Source organism: Impatiens glandulifera, chromosome 5, assembly GCF_907164915.1.
Source record: "Impatiens glandulifera chromosome 5, dImpGla2.1, whole genome shotgun sequence".
NCBI classification, from domain to species: Eukaryota; Viridiplantae; Streptophyta; class Magnoliopsida; order Ericales; family Balsaminaceae; genus Impatiens; species Impatiens glandulifera.
The window spans coordinates 44,964,805-44,985,631 of record NC_061866.1 but is presented as its reverse complement, the minus strand read 5'-3'; the positions used below and the strand labels follow the sequence as shown (position 1 = coordinate 44,985,631).

The 20,827-nt window shown below is 25.6% G+C and overlaps 2 protein-coding genes across 2 annotated transcripts; both read right to left on the bottom strand.

The window, feature by feature from the left end:
* Positions 1 to 501: 501 nt before the first annotated feature.
* LOC124938714 (protein YIF1B-A-like) lies at positions 502 to 2,414 on the bottom strand. The gene is made up of 5 exons (XM_047479209.1): positions 2,279 to 2,414; positions 1,860 to 2,041; positions 1,474 to 1,572; positions 1,248 to 1,399; positions 502 to 1,097 (listed from the first exon to the last, which is right to left on the bottom strand). The coding sequence occupies exons 2-5, from the start codon at positions 2,037 to 2,039 to the stop codon at positions 716 to 718; spliced, it is 813 nt and encodes a 270-aa protein (XP_047335165.1). The 5' UTR covers positions 2,040 to 2,041; positions 2,279 to 2,414; the 3' UTR covers positions 502 to 715.
* Positions 2,415 to 8,034: 5,620 nt separating this feature from the next.
* Positions 8,035 to 8,831, bottom strand: LOC124940144 (calmodulin-like protein 3). Its single transcript, XM_047480627.1, has one exon. It carries the CDS (start codon positions 8,784 to 8,786, stop codon positions 8,133 to 8,135), a length of 654 nt encoding a protein of 217 aa, XP_047336583.1. The 5' UTR covers positions 8,787 to 8,831; the 3' UTR covers positions 8,035 to 8,132.
* Positions 8,832 to 20,827: the final 11,996 nt, after the last annotated feature.

Genomic DNA, 20,827 nt, shown 5'->3' with positions numbered 1-20,827 from the left:
TATTTTTGTAAAGTTAGCTGTATGAATATTTATTTCTGACATTATATATCATGGTTGATAGAATTAATGAACATGGCTTCTCAATGACTAATGTTTATGAGTTATGACTCATGTGAAACAACTTATTTTCAAACCAATTAAGATAGTTGGATCAAAACATATATACATCTGAATTCAAAATCTTATATTTATAGATATATAATTTTTAAAAGTTAATTGGAAATTTTGGCAGATATGGTATTGACAGTACACTTACTTGCACTAAACCCTAATACAAGTTTTTTTCTAAACTCTTCACTTTTTTTAGTATCATCTTGATCAATATAAATATAAATTACATTTTACCATAATACAATTTACAAATTTTAGTATATATGTTTATATCTAAAAATAAATATGATATATTGAAATACTCATGTGAATACATCAGTTAAAATTACTCTTATCATTAAGTTTAGTTTTAAAATGATTTTAGAAATGGATTCAAATTCTGAAATAGCAATTTCCAAATGGGGACAATACTGTTATCAATGTGTTCAGATGTGTTCTCATAAAAAATACATAAGTCTTTTGTCTTGTTAACTACAAATATATAATGAAGAAAAGAAACCTCGAGATTTATGGGAATTCAGAGTTTCTTCCTCAACAACAGAAATGTTTGAAATGTATGGTAGTCAGGTGAGTCAGTATAAGAGAAGCAAAGTAGTAAAAAAATTTAGAAAAGCCAATGAACAGTGACATTACCAAGCCAAAGGAAAAGTGGGAACTGAGCCAAGGCAATGAATAGAAGAAGATAATGCTGTTTGCTTGAATCATGACTTCTCACCTCCGAAACTCTCTTCAACGTCTTCACCAAGAATATTCCCATGCACAAGCAAGTCCAAGGCATCAACAAATAGTAAGAGTGTCTCCACACGATCCTTCCCACTATACCCAAACTTATACCAGTGAACATATATCCCGCATAAGCAACTATGTCCAAAAACGGTGCCTCCCCACTTCCCAATGAAACTAGCAACGTTTTCAGAAGAATGAATTGCATTCCCCACCCCATCAGACCCTTTATGATTAACCAATTCAGAACTTCTGGGCTAAACCTGAAGAGAACACACCACATACGGAGACCTTAAACAACATACATACATACTAAAAGGAAAGAATCCAAGGCCTTGTTTAATGTGGGAATCATGAATTTCAATAACTACTTTGTTATTCAAACAATGCCCAAGTGCTTACTGCTTACTTACTTGCCATAAAGGCCTAATGAAAAGCCAGCCAGCACAATATAGGTGCCAAAGACCATGAATGGAATGTATAAGTCAGGTGCATTTATATCGTGTATTGGTGGTTTATACGACAACCTCCCACCAACTGGCTCCGATATCCTGGTCCAATGGCCCTGGAAAATAGGTGGACATGTCATACAATAAAGAATTGGAGAAGTAAATGAAGATTTGTGGTTGAGCCTCTCACCCTATGCAGAAACGGAAACAGAACAACCTTCAGTTTGTTCCTCACATAGTGATCGTTCACTTGGAAGTAGTATTGAGGATCAGAGAAATACCTACTAATCTGTTTCATTTCAAAAATGACAAATTTAAAAAAAATAAAATTGATTTCCACTTGTTTCATGTACAGAGTTAGATGAACAAAGCTTCTTGACAGTAAAAATGAGCCAAGGATTTGCCCAATTAAAGAAGGCATTTTCAAACAACTTACTATATCTACTTCACTTGCATTATGTTCAACAACAATTCAGATTTTATCAAACTATTTGATAGGATATAGATTTGTTCAAAAGAAATGATCTTTACATCTGGAATCTCAATGTAAAGAATGCACAATTATGATAAACTTACATTGCTTTGCACATATTCTGAGCTTGAACCCAAGATTTTCTCTCCATAAGCGCCTAAACCACCTCTTATAAACCCTGAACCCGCACCATAAAAAGCATTCCCAAATGCGTTAGGGATGTCAGGTTGCTGATTCTTTTGTGGTCTAGGTACTTCAGATTGAACTCCTAGATTATCAAACATTTCTGCAACAGGAAACAAAATCAAACTCCTAAAGATGCTTCGAAAATTCAGTCCAAATCAAGATGGAATTGATGTATATACGTGAGAGTAAATTGATGGAATAGATCGTATCTGATGTATAAATGAAGAAAGGATGAGCGCGATTCGAGAATGAACTCGGATCTTGCACTGTAAACAATCAATGAAGTCGCAATTGAACATGGAATCCAAATTAAACTGATAGAGATTGTGATTAGTACCTCTGTGTATCTGATTCTGATCAACTAAGGGTGAATTCCGTACTCCGGCTAACCCCCGGCGCAGGTTAGTCGTCTCTAGAACTCTTCTTTGCGTGAAACCTGGTAGGGGTGAAGGAGAATCGAATTGCGGCTGGACAAAAAAACTAGTTAATTAATTTATTTATGTAATTTCAGTCCCAAATTTACATATTTTTATCAAATTAATTAATTTATATATAAAATCGAAAATAAATTGTTTTTATCCTTAATATAGAAAAATAAAAACTATGTTAATTTATCCATTTAATAAAAAATAAAAAACCACAACCACAATTTGTCTTACAAAATATTGAAATACAAGTTCTAAAATATATAAGAGGAATAATAGAGGAAAAAAATGGTTACTTGATAATATATATATATATATATATATATATATAATTTATTAAAAATATCTTTAAAAGTATATTTTATTTATAGATTTTCAAAGTTTATTATCTATATATGATAACTCAAAAAAAAAAATAAGACTTTAATTCATTTTGAAAAAAAAAATATCACACTGAAATAATTGTCCCTTCCTCTATTTCTTTATTTTATAAAGTCAATAATAAATTCTTAGAAAATTTTAAAAAATACAAATATGGTATCTATATATATATAATGATGCTTAATTTTTAAAATGTCCGGATTGGCGGGTCGAGAGCTGTGGTTAATTTGGATACTTGGGTCGGATTGTGGGTTGACCCGTTTTTAAATTTAAAACGGTTAAAAATAAAATTAAAAATGCTAGAGGTATGTTTCGAACTTGCAACCTAACAAAACAAGTAGAACTCTTTAACCAACTAGGCTACAAAGACTTTATATTTTAAATTCAACATCAAATTTGATAAACGCGGGACGTTTTAATATTAATATAAGTTCAACTTTTTAACTAACTAATCTATATATATATAAGGGCAAATTACCTGGGCGGCCCTCGAACTATCTCGATTGCTCACTTTTGGCCCTCAAACTAATTTTTGAAACAAATCGCCCTTCAACTTTTATAAAGGTCACCATTGGCCCTTCCGTCAACTTTTTAGTTAAACCTAACCGTTTAAGTTTAAAATATTATTTTTTTATATATTATCTTTAATCTTATATTTTATATTTATATATATAATTATTAAATCGCTTTTATATAATATTATATATATATATTATTAAATTTTATATAATTATTAAATCTTTTATATAATAAATAAATAATATATATATATATATAAATACTTTTATAACTTCTAACTACTAAAATACTTTTAACACTTAAATTATTTTTTAAAATATATATTATATAAATATTATATATAAATTAGTTAAAGATAATATATATAAATTATATATATAGATAAAAATAAATAATATATATATTATTTATTTATTATATAAAAGATTTAATAATTATATAAAATTTAATAATAATATATATATATAATATTATATATAAGCAATTTAATAATTATATATATAAATATAAAATATAAGATTAAAGATAATATATAAAAAATAATATTTTAAACTTAAACCGTTAGGTTTAACCAAAAAGTTGACGGAAGGGCCATTGGTGACCTTTATAAAAGTTGAAGGGCGATTTGTTTCAAAAATTAATTTGAGGGCCAAAAGTGAGCGATTGAGATAGTTTGAGGGCCGCCTAGGTAATTTGCCCTATATATAATGATGCTTAATTTTTAAAGTGTCCGGATTGGCGGGTCGAGAGCTGTGGTTAATTTGGATACTTGGGTCGGATTGTGGGTTGACCCGTTTTTAAATTTAAAACGGTTAAAAATAAAATTAAAAATGCTAGAGGTATGTTTCGAACTTGCAACCTAACAAAACAAATCCAACTCTTTAACCAACTAGGCTACAAAGACTTTATATTTTAAATTCAACACCAAATTTGATAAACGCGGGACGTTTTAATATTAATATAAGTTCAACTTTTTAACTAACTAATCTATATATATATAATGATGCTTAATTTTTAAAGTGTCCGGATTGGCGGGTCGAGAGCTGTGGTTAATTTGGATACTTGGGTCAGATTGTGGGTTGACCCGTTTTTAAATTTAAAACGGTTAAAAATAAAATTAAAAATGCTAGAGGTATGTTTCGAACTTGCAACCTAATAAAACAAGTACAACTCTTTAACCAACTAGGCTACAAAGACTTTATATTTTAAATTCAACACCAAATTTGATAAACGCGGGACGTTTTAATATTAATATAAGTTCAACTTTTTAACTAACTAATCTATATATATATAATGATGCTTAATTTTTAAAGTGTCCGGATTGGCGGGTCGAGAGCTGTGGTTAATTTGGATACTTGGGTCGGATTGTGGGTTGACCCGTTTTTAAATTTGAAACGGTTAAAAATAAAATTAAAAATGCTAGAGGTATGTTTCGAACTTGCAACCTAACAAAACAAGTACAACTCTTTAACCAACTAGGCTACAAAGACTTTATATTTTAAATTCAACACCAAATTTGATAAACGCGGGACGTTTTAATATTAATATAAGTTCAACTTTTTAACTAACTAATCTATATATATATAATGATGCTTAATTTTTAAAGTGTCCGGATTGGCGGGTCGAGAGCTGTGGTTAATTTGGATACTTGGGTCGGATTGTGGGTTGACCCGTTTTTAAATTTAAAACGGTTAAAAATAAAATTACAACCTAACAAAACAATTACAACTCTTTAACCACCTAGGCTACAAAGACTTTATATTTTAAATTCAACACCAAATTTGATAAACGCGGGACGTTTTAATATTAATATAAGTTCAACTTTTTAACTAACTAATCTATATAGGTGTTGAGTAAATGGATACTTGGGTCGGAATGTGGGTTGACCCACCCATAAACTTAAAACGGTTAAAAATAAAATAAAAAATGTTATCCGTATTTTTTTTTCACGATTTTTATATTAATACTCGTGCAAATGCACGGGAAAAATGCTAGTAACACTGGTAATGGTAACATCTGAACAATTGTTTTTCGAATCCAAAAGCGCTCACAAGGCGCATAATAAGAATAAGACCAAAAGAATCTTCAACATCGCATCGTTACTTGATAAATCAATAATAAAGTTTAGTGAGATCAATGAAATAATTCGTTCAACAAAAAAAATGGTGTCAATTATGTCAATTAAATTTTATTTAGTCATTTTTAAGATAAATCTCTTAACTCTAATTTTTAGATCTAAATATATCATAAATTTTAGTATTTTGGAATAGCTTGGTGTAATTTTGATATATTTGAAAATGAACTAATCCTTTTGTGCATTGAATTGATGTTGTTTTAAAGTTGAAAATTATACTTCTTTTTAAAACTTAATAAACACACTAAACCCATTGTCCACGATTTACCAAATAGCTTTAGACTAGTATTTGGTCACTTTTTCTCCCAACTTTTTTGGGTCCCAAGACAAGAAAACAAAATTATTTGGTGAAATTGGTTCCATTCCCACATTCCAAAGACTATTATAAACTTGTTAGTTACAATTTGATAGATGAAAAACTGACTTTTAATAATAAAAAATAATTACCTCAAGACTTCCAACATCCCAACAATACCCACTATACCCAATTCCCTAATTCACATCTATCAAACTTCTAACAATTTTTTACAACTTTCCTTGGTGTGTCAATTAAACAAACCACGTGTATTTTAAAGACTTGATTATTTAGGTTTAATTTCTTGACAATTCCCTATAAAAAATAATAATAATATTACTATTTTTCAAAACCTAGGTTGGTTTGGGCCAGCCACCCCACAGTCCACCCCAATTTCCCAATAAAGGATATTATAAACATTTCTTTCACTGTTATGCCTTTTTCAATACAAATTTATTTAAAAATAAAATAGAGATATTTTTTTAAAATTTGGACTAATATATCATAATTTATGTATTTATAACTCACTATTATATAATACTTAATTTTCAATGTGTCCGGATTGTCGGATCGAAAGTTGTGATTTGGATATATATTTGAGAGTGAATGAATATTTGGGTCGAATTGTGGGTTAACCCGCCCATAAACTTAAAATAGTTAAAATAAAATTAAAAATATTTTAGGTATGTTTCGAACTTACAAGCTACCAAAAATAAGTACATATCTTTAACCAACTAGACTAATAAAATTTTATAGACTTTTAATCATATAAGTTCAACCCTTTAACCGTAAAAATAAAATTAAAAATTCTATTATATTTTTACCGTATTTTTTTCCTTCTATTTTTATATAATTTGCCTCATGCAAATGAAACAAAAACATCTTAAATAAAACAATTTTTTATATAATAAGTTTTATTTTAAAATATTGATTATAGTCAAATTAAATAGTGACATTAATCAAAGATACATTCAGTTGTACAACAGTCCTATTTTCAACTCTCACACATTATTTCTTCTTTCATACTTCCTATCTTGTTTGATTTCGTCATGTTATTTGTGAAAATAAAATTTTAATTATTTGAGTTTTTTTATTTATTTTCAAAATGGTCATCAAAACTAATAAATATAATTAAGCTCTATCACAAAAATCTTGAAATTATTTTAATAAATACTAATTTATAATAAATAAAATAATAAGATTTTGAATGTTTAATTAAATTATTTAAGGAATATTTTGTTGAAATTGTTGGCTTGAAAATTTTAAGAAAAGCTAATGATAGGTTTGTTATTCTCTCCATCTGAACAATGTTGTTAATAAATATTTAATATAATAAGAAATTATTTTAAGATAATCCAAGATTAAACATCCCGTTCTTTGGTAGTGAGTATAATGTTGGATTTTAATATAATGTTTGAGAAAACTATATATATACAAAATTATACAATTTTATAACTTACAACAATATTTTTGTGTATCCCAAAAGAAAAAATATATAAAGAGTTTAAACACATTTTTATATATAAAAAAATATTTTATACAACTTATAAATTTTATCAAACAATAATAATTGGCTTGGCTGATTTTAATTGTTGAATATTAGATCAAAATTAATTAAAAAAACAATGATAAAAAATATTTAAAATAATTTAGTTATTTCACTTATTCCTAATATATATTTTTAAATATAAGAAATTAACATAACAAAGACTAATGTATAAATTAAGTTAATGTAGACTTGAGAAAGACTAAAATTTTTAGAATAGTCTTAAAAAGATGAAAGGAAAAAAACTAATATATAACTAGCTAGAGAGACTCTAATCCAAAGTATGATTTAAAAAATTTATGAGACTAATCACTATATAACTAATAATATCTTTTTAAATTGGTATATACCATTTGATAAATAATTATATTTTTTAGGCCGAAATACACCCATGTAGACTTAGAATCACAACACAAGTGATGACTTAGAATTACAACACAAATGAAATAGTAAAAATAACAAAGACTACATTAAAATTATATTTCTTAGTAGATATTGAGATTACTTTATGAACAAGTCACTTATATTATTAGAAGTTTCATAATAGTTGGCTTGAAATATATTTTGGTGCCTTGTTCAGAAAGCAGTCTTTCTAACATTTAAATTGAAAAATTATAGCTCAATTATTGTTTCCACTTAAAACTTGGACCACTCTAATCTTAGTTATATATTGCTCATCCATCTCAGGTTGAATTATAATATAATTTAATATTACTTTCTTTACTCAATTATTGATAGAAATATTATTTTTATATATACTAAATAAAGAAAATAAAATTGAATAATCACACTCAAAACTTTATGTTGTACCATTTTACCCTTAAAATGAAAAATATTTACGACTGAGCAATAACAGACATTATAATTCGAGAATTGATAGAAAAGAAAAGATCACTGTGAAGTTAAAGCTGCAAATCCACCACCCTTAAGCATCCGTTTAAACTCCACAAAATTAACCCTACCATCTCCGTCGGCATCAACTTTTCCGATCATCCTCCGGCAATCATCTGCAGCACGTCCTTGTTTCATCCCAAGAGAAGCCAAAACAGACCATAACTCATCCACAGTAATAAACCCATCTCCATTCTGATCAAATACATCAAAAGCCTCCTTAACAAGTTCATCTTTTCCATCATCATCATCTCCATCTTTCTCCTCAGCAATCGATCTATACAGTTTCTTAAACTCATACATATCAATACAACCATCTCCATCAACATCTATTTCCTCAATCATACGGTTTAGATCTGTAGTTGATACGAATATTCCAATGCTCTCCAACGAGTCTCGAAGTTCATCGTTAGTGATTCTTCCGTCGCGATTGTGATCGAACATTTGGAATACGCGGTGGAGATCGTCGGAATCCGCACGCCGATGATGATTCTTCGACTGTTGTTGTTGTGGTTGATGTTGATGTTGTTGTTGTTGAAGTTGTGGGTACCATGATTGAGGTAAGAAGGATCTGAGTTTCTTGGGAACCATGGCGAGGAAGATTGCGTTGAGAAGATTGTATAAAGATATGATCCTGAATAATATTGTTGCCATTTGAATTGATCAAGATTGTAGAGAGAGAAATGAAAAGGAAGGAATTGAGAGTGAGGGGGTGAGGAAAGGAATGGGGGTGGAGTTTTGTAGGCATGGATACGCGCATTATGATTGTGAAAGCGGCTATTTTTTATTTATATTATTATATTATTAATTAATTGTTGCTTGCTATTTCAATTTCAATTGCGCGTTATTATTAATTTATAGTTTTAATTATTGTTCTTGTTTATATGTTCGATGATATAGATTCTTCTTGCCGTTTCAACTTATGGCATCTTGTTAATTTTTTATTATTAGGTTGAGATAATCAAACATTATTAAAGAAATCAAATTTATTCATCTTTGTTGAACATAGAGTGTGTATAAGTTGAACAAAACATCTAAAAAAGGATAATATAGTTACTAGAATATTGGATAGTAGTAAGTTGTTAATGGAAATAGATCTAAGGTTGAAATGAAAGTCATTCATAATTTTACAAATATCGGAAATGGCTATACATAGGAAGAGAAAAAAAAATTAACGTACATGAAAATAGTGAACATATGATTTATTGATCGAAAGGAAGACTCGTGTAAGTGGCGAAACCAAACCGGGGCCGGCATGGTGCACCAAGCTTGTGCACCGACTAACTCCTGAATTAGTAAGATATAAAAAAATATGATAAATTTATGTAGCATCAAGTAGTTGTAGTATAGTGGTAATTAATCCTGTCTGTCATCGTAGTGTCATAGGCTCGATGCGTTTTTTTTTAAATTTTTTTAATATGTAATAGAATTATTAATTATATGTTATATATATTTATTAATTTTCATTTTTTTTTCTTTATTATTTGTTAAACAAAATATTGTGCAAAAATAAGTACAAGCAATATCTATACTTTTAATTGGGTTGAATTTTTTAAAATAAACCTATAAAAAGTCATTATTCTTTATAATTCATAATCTCATCAATCACATTATACAATTTATCAACAAATACAAATTTCACTAAATATTAATATTTAAAAAAAAAAAAACATTTTAGATATCCCAAATCAAATGTACTCAGATATCTTCATGGAAAACGTTTCATCTTTGTTTTGTTTTTCATCTAATTAATTATTCAACATATTCACTAAAATAATAATAATACATTTAAAAAATCAAATTCTAATTTTTCAACAAATAAAATTTTAAAAATAAAAAGATTAAAACAAGCTCCAGCTCTTCTGGAAATGTTTAGAAGAGAGAAGGGGGAAAAGGGACAAAAGGAAAGAAGGTTGTCCGTTGGATTAATAATGTAGACGTGTCGCGTTGCCTATTTTTTGGCGGAACTCTTTAATTTAAGACGCGGGTTATAAACGTTTATTTTGGTCGGCTGAAGACTGAAGAGGCCGGTCATCACAAGTAACAAACGTCTCTCTTGAGTCCGGGTGGATCCCAGTTGTCCCGGTCATCCCGGATCCCCTTTATCAACGGTCATATATATCTTCTTTTTCCTTCATCAACGGTCATTTCCAGACAAGTAGACCGTTTGATGAGGATAAAATTAATAAAAGGGTCTACAGCGCAAACATGTGAAGTTATTATAATCTGATTTATGGGGAAAAAATTTTGAAATACTCTTTTTTTTAAAATGATAATTTATTATTTTTAAAGACTCATCATGACTTCACAGCACATAATATAGTTGTCACCCCTTATTTGAATCGAAACTTTATAGGAATATTTTGTGTAATATTCAAAATATTATAAAAAATTAAATAAATATATATTGTTTTTAAATTCATATCACCCACACAAAAATGACTTGTAGGCTTGTAGCCTATACAAAATTAAAGACCACCCCAAACTAAAACTACACTAACATTTTTATTCAATCTGGTCTAGTCTCAAAATGACATAAAAACGAACAAAAAAATAATAATAATAACACAACTATCATTCATCATGCTTCAAAATAAATATATGTTTTAATATTTAAATTTGAATTATTGGACAGGTTTAAAACGCATAAAGTTGTTGGACGTGAAGTGTAGTTAAACGAACCAATGTTATTAAATTTGTTAATATATAAATAAATAAAATGTATTTCTGAACATTATTTAATTTAAATTAATACCTAAATAAAATATTTAAAATAAAAATAATTTTGTTGGTTTCCATAACTAAAATAATGAAATATATATTTAAAAATATTTTCCATATATATATTTTATTATTTATTCATACATAATTTTTTTTAAAACTCAAACAAACAAGATTATATGAGAATAACCTTAACCAAGTCCCAAACAAGACTTAAAAGAACAGGGTCAAAAATCCTCCCGTTGTAAATCGGTATACATTTTCTTCCCAATTCAATTTTTTTTTTTTTTTATCATGCAGTCAAGCTACACCAATAATAAAAGGTCTTCTCAATAAATAAAATTCATAAAAAGAAAAAACCTGTAAGACTAACATCTAAATTATTCTTCTTATCTCATTTATAAATAAATAAATAAAAATCAAATTACCCTTATATTTTATTTTGCAATATTTTATCATTTAACCCTAGCTAATCCATTTTTCATAAAAAAAAAAAAAAAAAAAAAAACATATATGTGAATAAGATAGGTAATATTTATGAAAAATCATAATCGATTTAGCAAACTAAGAAGATGGTTAGAAGCTTCAATGAGACCGTACCCCTTGTGCATCTTATATATAATAAAGACTGACATGTCTATCTATATACACATTAAAATATATAAGTTATATAAGTAAGTGATAAATAAAACCCCAAATAATGTCTATAGATTAATGATTGATATTAGTTAGTTGTTACACGATCCATTAATAGTGGTCTCACATAGATAATAAATTATGTCAAATTAAATTAGAGTGCAGAGTGTAATGTACTTAATTTGTAGTGTAAGTGCAGATTAAGACATCAGATCTCTAATAACCCTATTTAATAATAAATCATGTCATTAAAATTTAAGCTCTTTAATTAGTTGTCTTGTAAGTGCCAGCAAATGACAGCTTTCTTAATTGCTCACATATTACATATTATTATTATTTTTTTCAATTTTTATTAAACAGATTTTTTTGTTTTGTTTAGTTGAAAATATATAAACATTTTCATTAATCCACAACTTTTGCAAAAACTCAAAATGCGGTAAAAACAATACTAAGTAATAAGAGTGTTATTACAAGTTATTAAAGAATTGGAATAATATCATATTTATTTACTATGTCAAATTTTACTATCTTGTAGATGTAGAGATTCAAACCCTTAATGTAACTTTTGTATAATAGTTATGTTTTTATAATATAATTAAAATTTATGAAGTTAAAATAATAAATATATACTGTAAAAAAAAAAATTATTATATAAAGTTTCATTCAGATGTAGTGATTAATTTGTTAAACTCATAATAATACTATGTGATAGAGTCTAATTATCTTCATAAGGTATTTTTCAGTAAAAAAATGTTGTAATTTAATTATGAATTGAATCAGCAAATCAAAAGTATTACTACAAAGTAGAGGTAATACAAAAAATCAATTCACATTCTAGATATTATCATAACTGGAATTTAAAATTAAAAGAATAAATTCAATTATATATATAGATTTATCATTATTTTTAAATATCTTTAAACTAGATTTAGTCAAACCATAATTAATAACATTTTATATCCTATTTGGAAACTTTTGATTTATTTATTTTCTTCTAAATTTGACAAAGAAACAGGCCAATTAATTTTTAAATACGAGTTAAGACTAAACTATGATAAACTATTAAATATAATCTGATGTGAATTAACATATTGTCAATAATTTTGTAAAAAATGAAACTCAAATGCTCTAGTTATAATCAATACTAAAATATATCATACAAATCAATTGTTCATTTTTATTCAAACACTAGGATTATAAAAATTAGTCAAATTTGAATAATTTATAGTTGCAACTCACTAAAAACTTTAAGTAAAAAAATATTGTTTAAGAAATAAAATATTAATGATTCAATTTTCATGGTTATTTAAGTATAGGATTTTGAGTTATACTAAGAATAAATTATGGTCACACAAAATAAAATAATAATTGCTATTTTTTTTTATGGAAGACTAAACATTTCTTCAATAATTCTTGACTTCAACCAGGGTGATTGACTCCCTTTCCTCTCACCCACCTTGAATTTGTCAATATTGTTATGTAGAGCATAAATAATTAGGGCTTTCAATTATTATTTTTTATAGAGAAAAAATCAAACAATGACAAGACCCCATTCATAATATTTCAAATGAGTTCATATTAATGGGTCACAATGTCACACTTCAAATGAAATTTATCTGTTTATTAAATTAAGATTGTAATTTAAAATATAATATAACATCGATCATAGATATAAATATAAATATGTACAACTTAGACAGGGAAATGCCTAATTTCGCAGTCTCTTGTTACATGAGCTTAAAATTGTAGTGTAATGATGTTTTGGGCCTATGTTTTTGTTGAGAAAATATTTATTCATTTATAATTTTAAGTAACTTTAAATTGATTAACGGTTTGATTAAATTAATCAATATTTTATTTAAAACCCTATGGTTGTTATGTTAAAATAACTAGCTACTGGATCCTAGTCTAGTTTTGGATTTTTAATGATTTTAACAATTTAGTATTTGTTCTTTCAATAACTAAATACTGGTAATTTACAAAATTAATATTAAGATATTAGTTAATTTATGATGAGTTTAATTCAAATCAGAGACCTAAATTTGTATCTTCATAACAAATCTAAGGATTTGTTTGAATTCAGATTATTTGAATAACAAGTAATTTAAAAAGTAATAATTTTGAAAAAATACCTATTTAGTAATTAATTTTTTAAACATAATAATAAAATAAATTTAAAATATATAATAATTGAGTGATTTGATAAATAAAAAAGTAAAAAAATTATGTTTAATTAGGTTTAGTCCCAAAACACTGTCATCATCGATTTCAGCCTTCAATTGAACTTTTGACTAGCAATAAGAGCTTGTTTGATTTGAGTTATTTAAAAAATTTAAGAATTCATATTTATTTTTTGACATTGTTTGGATTATATCATTAAAAACATTATATTTAAAATTCAAATTCAAATTATTATTATTATTATTATTATTATTATTATTAGATGGACATAGAATATTATGGTAAAATTACTACCAATTAAAATTTTATTTAAATTTAAATTTATAAAAAATAAATGATAATATTTTAATCGTTAAATTAAATAATTTAATTATTAAAAAAATCTTGTTATTTTTATTCTTTCTTGCCTATCTATCTTGTCTGGAGCCAGGGGTGGAACCAGCCGGGCTAATTCTTTATAAAAAAAATTATTCGGGCTAATTCTTTATAAAAAAAATTATTCGAGCTAATTCTTTATCAAAAAAATCTATTCGTGTTAAACAAACGAAATAATCCAAGTATAGAATCACTAATACTTTTTAGTGACCGTGAAACATCAATAACTACAGTAATTGACCATCATTGTTGCGAGACACATACAATATTTAGACTACCCGGGCAAGCTTACATTTGTATCCGCCCTGCCTGGAGCTATTTGATATAATTATTTTGAGATTTTTTTAAATTATATTAATCTTTTATAAATTATTTCTCTATCATATATTATCATTCTAACAATCAAAATCACATAATCTAAAATATTAAATTATAAATACTTATCTTACATAGTAAAATTTAAAATATAAAAGGTTATTATAATAATTTTACAAACTAAAACACAAATAATTCATCAAACAGAAATTTATATTTTCTTTAAAAAAAACCGAAAAAGAAAATCTAAAAAAGAAAAACAATGTAAGACAAACCCTGGTGACTTTAGAATTCTTATTTTGCATAATTTTAAAATAATTTATAATTAAAAAAATAAATGATTGCATAAAATATAAAATTTAGTAGAAAACCTAAAGTGTTGTTGAAAATAAATTAAAATTAAAATTCACGATCCCCGATTTCTAAATTCACATAACCAACTTAAGCGGTTAGTGTGATCCATTAAGGTTACATCCATTATTTGTTAGGATCTCTTTTAAATAATTTAACATAATTAAATATTATTATTTTATCATTAAAATATTTAATGTACAAAAATATTTTAAAATATGGGTGATTTTATGTTTTCTTTAATTTGCAATAAAAAGAGTAATTAAAGGATGTGATGAAATTTCTAATTTACATAAATAAATAAAATAAATACAACTTAATTAAATAAACATCCAAACAAAATATAGTAAATATTGACCTCAAAATTCAAAATACATTATATTAAATTTATAAAAAAAAATCACCATTAACATTATAGAAGAAAGAAGAATTAATATTATATTTTAAAAATATATATTAATAAATAAAAATGAATTTAATTACAACAGTTTATTAAAAATATTAAGATAATATTTAAAAATATATCTATATATATATGAAATATAAAACCCTAAATAAAGTCTGCCTCTATAATAAGGTTTCATGACATCCGCCTACTCTCTATGATCAGGTTTTAATCTTTCGACACTTAGTTCAAACAGTTTTCACAACATTTCTCAGAGATTTTAATCTTCTTTTCATAGTATGTTTCTATATCAGGTTTTAATTGGCAATGTAATTCAAACAGATTTCACAATATTTCTATGATCAGGTTTTAATCATTCTTTTCATTGTATGTTTCTATAATCAGGTGGTTAAAACAGATTTCACAACATTTCTATATATTTTTTCATGTATAAATCCATTATGCAAATGCACTATGCACGGGCAAATGTTTCAAGCACATAATATTATAATTAATCTAGCACATAATATTATAATTAATCTAGCACATAATATTATAATTTCTCTTTTATATTACAATGTTTTTTTATATAGGTTATATTATATTTTAAATATTAGTAGAATAGTTTGTAATTTGAGTTGAATAATCTTAAACTCTTAATAATTAAAAATTTATTTTGTTTCAATTTCAATAATCATCTAATTTCAAATTAAGTGAATATTTATAATAGTTTTATAATAAAATTAAAGAGACAAAATTTATTAAATAATAAAAAGTTGAAGAAAGAAAATTATACTCAATTATTAAATAATTTAAGTGACTTGTATAAAATTAAACAAAAAGAAAAATTGATATACACAACATATTTCTAAATTGACATTTTCAATCTTATTTATAGGGTGACATTTTCAATTACATATGCCACTACATTATTAATAATTTAATATATATATATATATATATATATATATATATATATATATATATATATATATATATTAATTAATTACCTGGGCTACACGGTAGCCGCTACGTGCCTCCGCCATGTGACTCAATTAATAAAGTTCTATCTCTTTATAAACAAACTAAATCAGACTAACCCTAATGGCACGGGCAGAAATTAAAATAGTTCTCTCTCTCTTTAGAAAGTAACCCTAATGACACTAAGCTACAATAAGACACCAACCTTCATTATTCATTCTGAAACTTTGCATATCAGTATTGGATGGATCATGGATGATATTAGATAAGCTAACTACCCAGATTGGGAGAGGAAGACACTCATATAAATCGTTGGATGGATGATCTAGATATGCTAACTAACCAATTCTGTTAGTTGAATTGGGACAGTAATAATACAGATAAATCCTCCTTAATAGTTCTTTTTTAACTACTACTTATTAAGAATTTTAAACATTAATACATATTTTTTTTAAAGTTTTATTTTTTATTTTAATATATTATTCGTTATTTATTAAGAATTTTAAACATTAATACATATTATTTTTTTTAAAAATATTTTTATCCGTGTAATTCGCATTCCACAATTTTTTTTATATTAATAATATTTCTCCTAATTTTCAATAATCTTTTATATTTATATAATAATCTTTCTCTTAATTATATTATATATATAAGAACATAAATTATATAAAAACTTATATATATATATATATATATTATCTTTTTCTATTTTTCACTTACTTTTATTATAAATATTATAAACAACCAATGTATATGTTTTTTTTTTCCTGGTTCAAAAAAGGTTGAGGGATGATGAACCACACAATTAATAACATTTTATATCCTATTTGGAAACATTTTGATTTATTTGTTTTCTTCTAAATTTGACAAAGAAACAGCTCAATTAACTTTTAAATATGAGTTAAGACTAAACTCTGATAAACTATTAAATATAATCTGATGTGAATTAATATATTGTCAGTAAAGTTTTAAAATATTAAACTCAAATGCTCTAGTCATAATCAATATTAAAATATATCATACAAATTCATCGTTCATTTTTACTCAAACACTATGATCATGAAAATTAGTCAAATTTGAATAATTTATAGTTGCAACTAACTAGAAATATGTTAAAAAAATATTGTTTAAGAAATAAAATATTAATGATTCAATTTTCATAGTTACTTAAGTAAAGGTTTTTGAGTTATACTAAGAATAAATTATGGTCACAAAATAAAATAATAATTGCTATTTTTATGGAAGTTTACTTCAATAATTATTGACAACTTCAATCAGGGTGCACCCACCTTGAATTTGTCAATATTGTTATGTATAGCATAAATAATTAGGGCTTTCAATTTATTTTTTATAGAGAAAAAATCAAACAATAACAAGACCCCATTCATAATATTTCAAATGAGTTCATATTAATGGGTCAAAGTGTCACACTTCAAATGAAAATTTATCTATTTATTAAATTAAGATTATAATTTAAACTATAACACTATAATATAAACAAGGACAGTGAAAGTCTCTTTTACATGGGCTTAAATTTGTAGTGTAATGATGTTTTGGGCCTTATGTTTGTTCTACAAATTTTATTTGTTATTTTTTAATTGTCAAATTTAAATTAAACTGTGGTTAAATTAATCAATATTTTATTTAAAACCCTATGGTTGCTATGTTACAGCAGTAACTTACTACTGGATCTGATGCCTTAGTTTTGGATTTTAATGATATATATATTTTTTTAACTTTCAATAATTAAATACTAGTAATTGTTAAAAAAAATGTTTTTATTTTATGAAAAATCTTATTTAAATTAAGATATTAGTAGATTTATGATGAGTTTCTTATTGATATGGATTAATTACAAATAATTCAAATTAAAGACCTAAATTTGAATCTTCAATAACAAATCCAAGCAATATTACATTGTCATCCAGTTCAGTATTTCAGTTGGACTTGTGACTAGCAACAAGAGCTTGTTTGATCTTGAGTTATTTGGAAAATATTATGAATTTATTTGACATTATTTGGATAAAATTATTAAAAATATTGTATGTAAAATTCAAATTATTATTATTATTATTTAAATGGACATAGTTAAAAGCCAAACTCTCAATACTGATAATATTGCTATCAATTAAATTTGTATTTAAAATTATTTTTTTATATTTTAATTAATAAATTAAATAATTTGATGGTTAAAATAAACCCATTTAAGATAAAATAACAAAAATCTGGCTTAAAAGAGGAAAATATAATATTATAGGACATTAAGAATAAAAAATAAATCCAAGATCAAACAAGTTATAATTCAATGTATATATTTGGGTCTTTTCAAACTTTTGTACAATGAGACAAGCCTCAAAACCAAAGCCATCTCAAAAGTCTTCAATTGGGGGCTCCACATTTGAATTCCTCTATAGTTTTTCAAATTAAAACATTTATATAAATAAAATTGAAATCTTATTTAAATTGTAAAGATTACAGCTCATAAATGAGGGACTAGATAAATGTTTAAACTATATCTAACTTTTGAAATTTGTTTATGCTGGTTGTTCCGTAAGCCATGTACTTCAACAATATGAATTTATAAATGATTTTTTAGTCTTTTACACTAGAGAAAATTTGATTAAACTCTTTGAATTTGAATTTAAATCATAATCAAATAATTATATATAAATCAATCATTCAAATTATTAATTAGAATAATAATTCAATTTTACTTTATTTTTAATATTTTAATTAATAATTTGAATTATTGATTTATATTTAATGATTTGATTATGAAATAAATCACAATCAAATCATTATATACCAATCAATAATTCAAATTATTAATTAAAATAATAATTTACCTTTATTCTTAATATTTTAAAATAATATTTTATATATATATATATTTTTAAAAGATCCATGTATATTAAAAATTAGAAGAAAAAAAATTTCTTCAATATAACGAAAAAACATAATATAAAAAAAATGGTTCTCAATAAGTTATCGGGCTCATAAATCCTCGAGAAGAACGACTAACTTCCTAATAAATTCTGTTGACTTTCCTAAACGAATCTCAGAAAACATCGTAATAATAATATTATGATAATAATATTATGAATGCTCGTACGACTACAATCATTAAAAGTTTGATAATTTCTCTCCAACTAGATAATGTATCAATATTCTACATACATAAACACAATGACAAACATAACTCACTAACTTAACTTTAGTGATAAAATTAATTATTAAGAGATCAAAAGTCACTAGTTGGATTTTTGTTTAAAAATGCTTAAGTTAATATAAAAAAATCATAATTGTGTAATAATGCTAGCTTTCAAATTAAACAAGCTCCAAAATGTTACAAAAATACATTTTATATATATATATATATATATATATATATATATATATATATATATATATATATATATATATATATATATATGTCCTTGATAGAATCTTAAAGGATCTCACTAGAATTAAGGTTAAAATTATGAAAACATCACACTAAACAAGCCAAATAAGACCCCATCAATTGTTAAGGTTAATCATATAATCTATTATAAAACAACACCTAGTGAAGTAACCCGATCTAAGAATTCCATTGAAATTCCAAAAATAACCTAGTGAGTCCTAATAGTGCTAAAGAACATGCTCTAATGTTAGAGACATTGTAACAATAAATACTAAATAAAATATTACTTTAATAGTTATATAATACATTCGATAACTATCATACAAGGAAATATTCAGAAACTAAAGTTGAAGTTAGTTTGAACAAAATTATGGATAAAATAAGTATATGAATGTGAGTTTTTCCTAATTTTTTAACAATTAGAAATCAAATAAAAAAATTAATTGATATAGATCCGCCCAGACATCATTCCATTTGTAGAATTTTTTTTTATTCAGGATCTGTTTTTTAAAGTTTATTTTAAAAAAATCTAAATCAAACAATCTCATTAACGAAAAATTTGGTAAAAACACTCTAATAAATGCCTTAATTAGGGAAATGAGAAACGCCCAATAAAACTGTATAAATGACCACTTCATATTTTTCGGACGAAAATACCCCGTCGTGAGATGATCGTGCCGTCGCGAGACGATCGTGCTAAACAATTATATTCAATTCAGTTTTGAATTTCTGTCGCAAAACGATCGTACTGAACAATTATATTCAATCCAGTCTTGAATTTTCGTTGCGAGACGATCGTGCTGAACAATTATATTCAATTCAGTCTTGAATTTCCGTCGCGAGACGATCGTGCTGAACAATTATACTCAATTCAGTCTTAAATTTCCGCCGCAAAACGATCGTGCTGAACAATTATACTCAATTATACTCAATTAAAATTTTAATTTTCATCCGAAAAATAAGAGGCGGTCATTTGCGTAATTTTTGTTAGGCGCCGACGTTTCCCAATAAAGACAATTATCAGAATCATTCCATCAAATTTCGGATATTAACGAAATCGGTTAAAAAAAAGAATTGGTAAAATAAAAAGCATTATTTTGATAGGGCAATAACACGAGTTATATCAAATACGGTGGTCATATGTCGGGAATAATTACTGCTGCCAGACTAATCAACGCAGACGTACAATAATACCCTCATAACAATCCACTATTTTCCATTGACCAACTGTAAAAAAGAGCAAACATCGAGGGCATTTTGGTTCATAAACTTGAATTTACGCCAGCGGCGCAACCGCAGCTTTTCAACGATGATTTACAGGGGCCGTTGAGAGGGTTTTGTACC

Bases quoted from the DNA above. Each gene is read 5' to 3' on its own strand.
- LOC124938714 (XM_047479209.1), bottom strand. From the start codon at position 2,039: ATGTTTGATAATCTAGGAGTTCAATCTGAAGTACCTAGACCACAAAAG. The intron at 1,573-1,859 runs GTAAGTTTATCA...GAAATGAAACAG, and splicing joins CAGAATATGTGCAAAGCAAT to ATTAGTAGGTATTTCTCTGA. The intron at 1,400-1,473 runs GTGAGAGGCTCA...CCTATTTTCCAG, and splicing joins TGTTTCCGTTTCTGCATAGG to GGCCATTGGACCAGGATATC.
- LOC124940144 (XM_047480627.1), bottom strand. From the start codon at position 8,786: ATGGCAACAATATTATTCAGGATCATATCTTTATACAATCTTCTCAAC.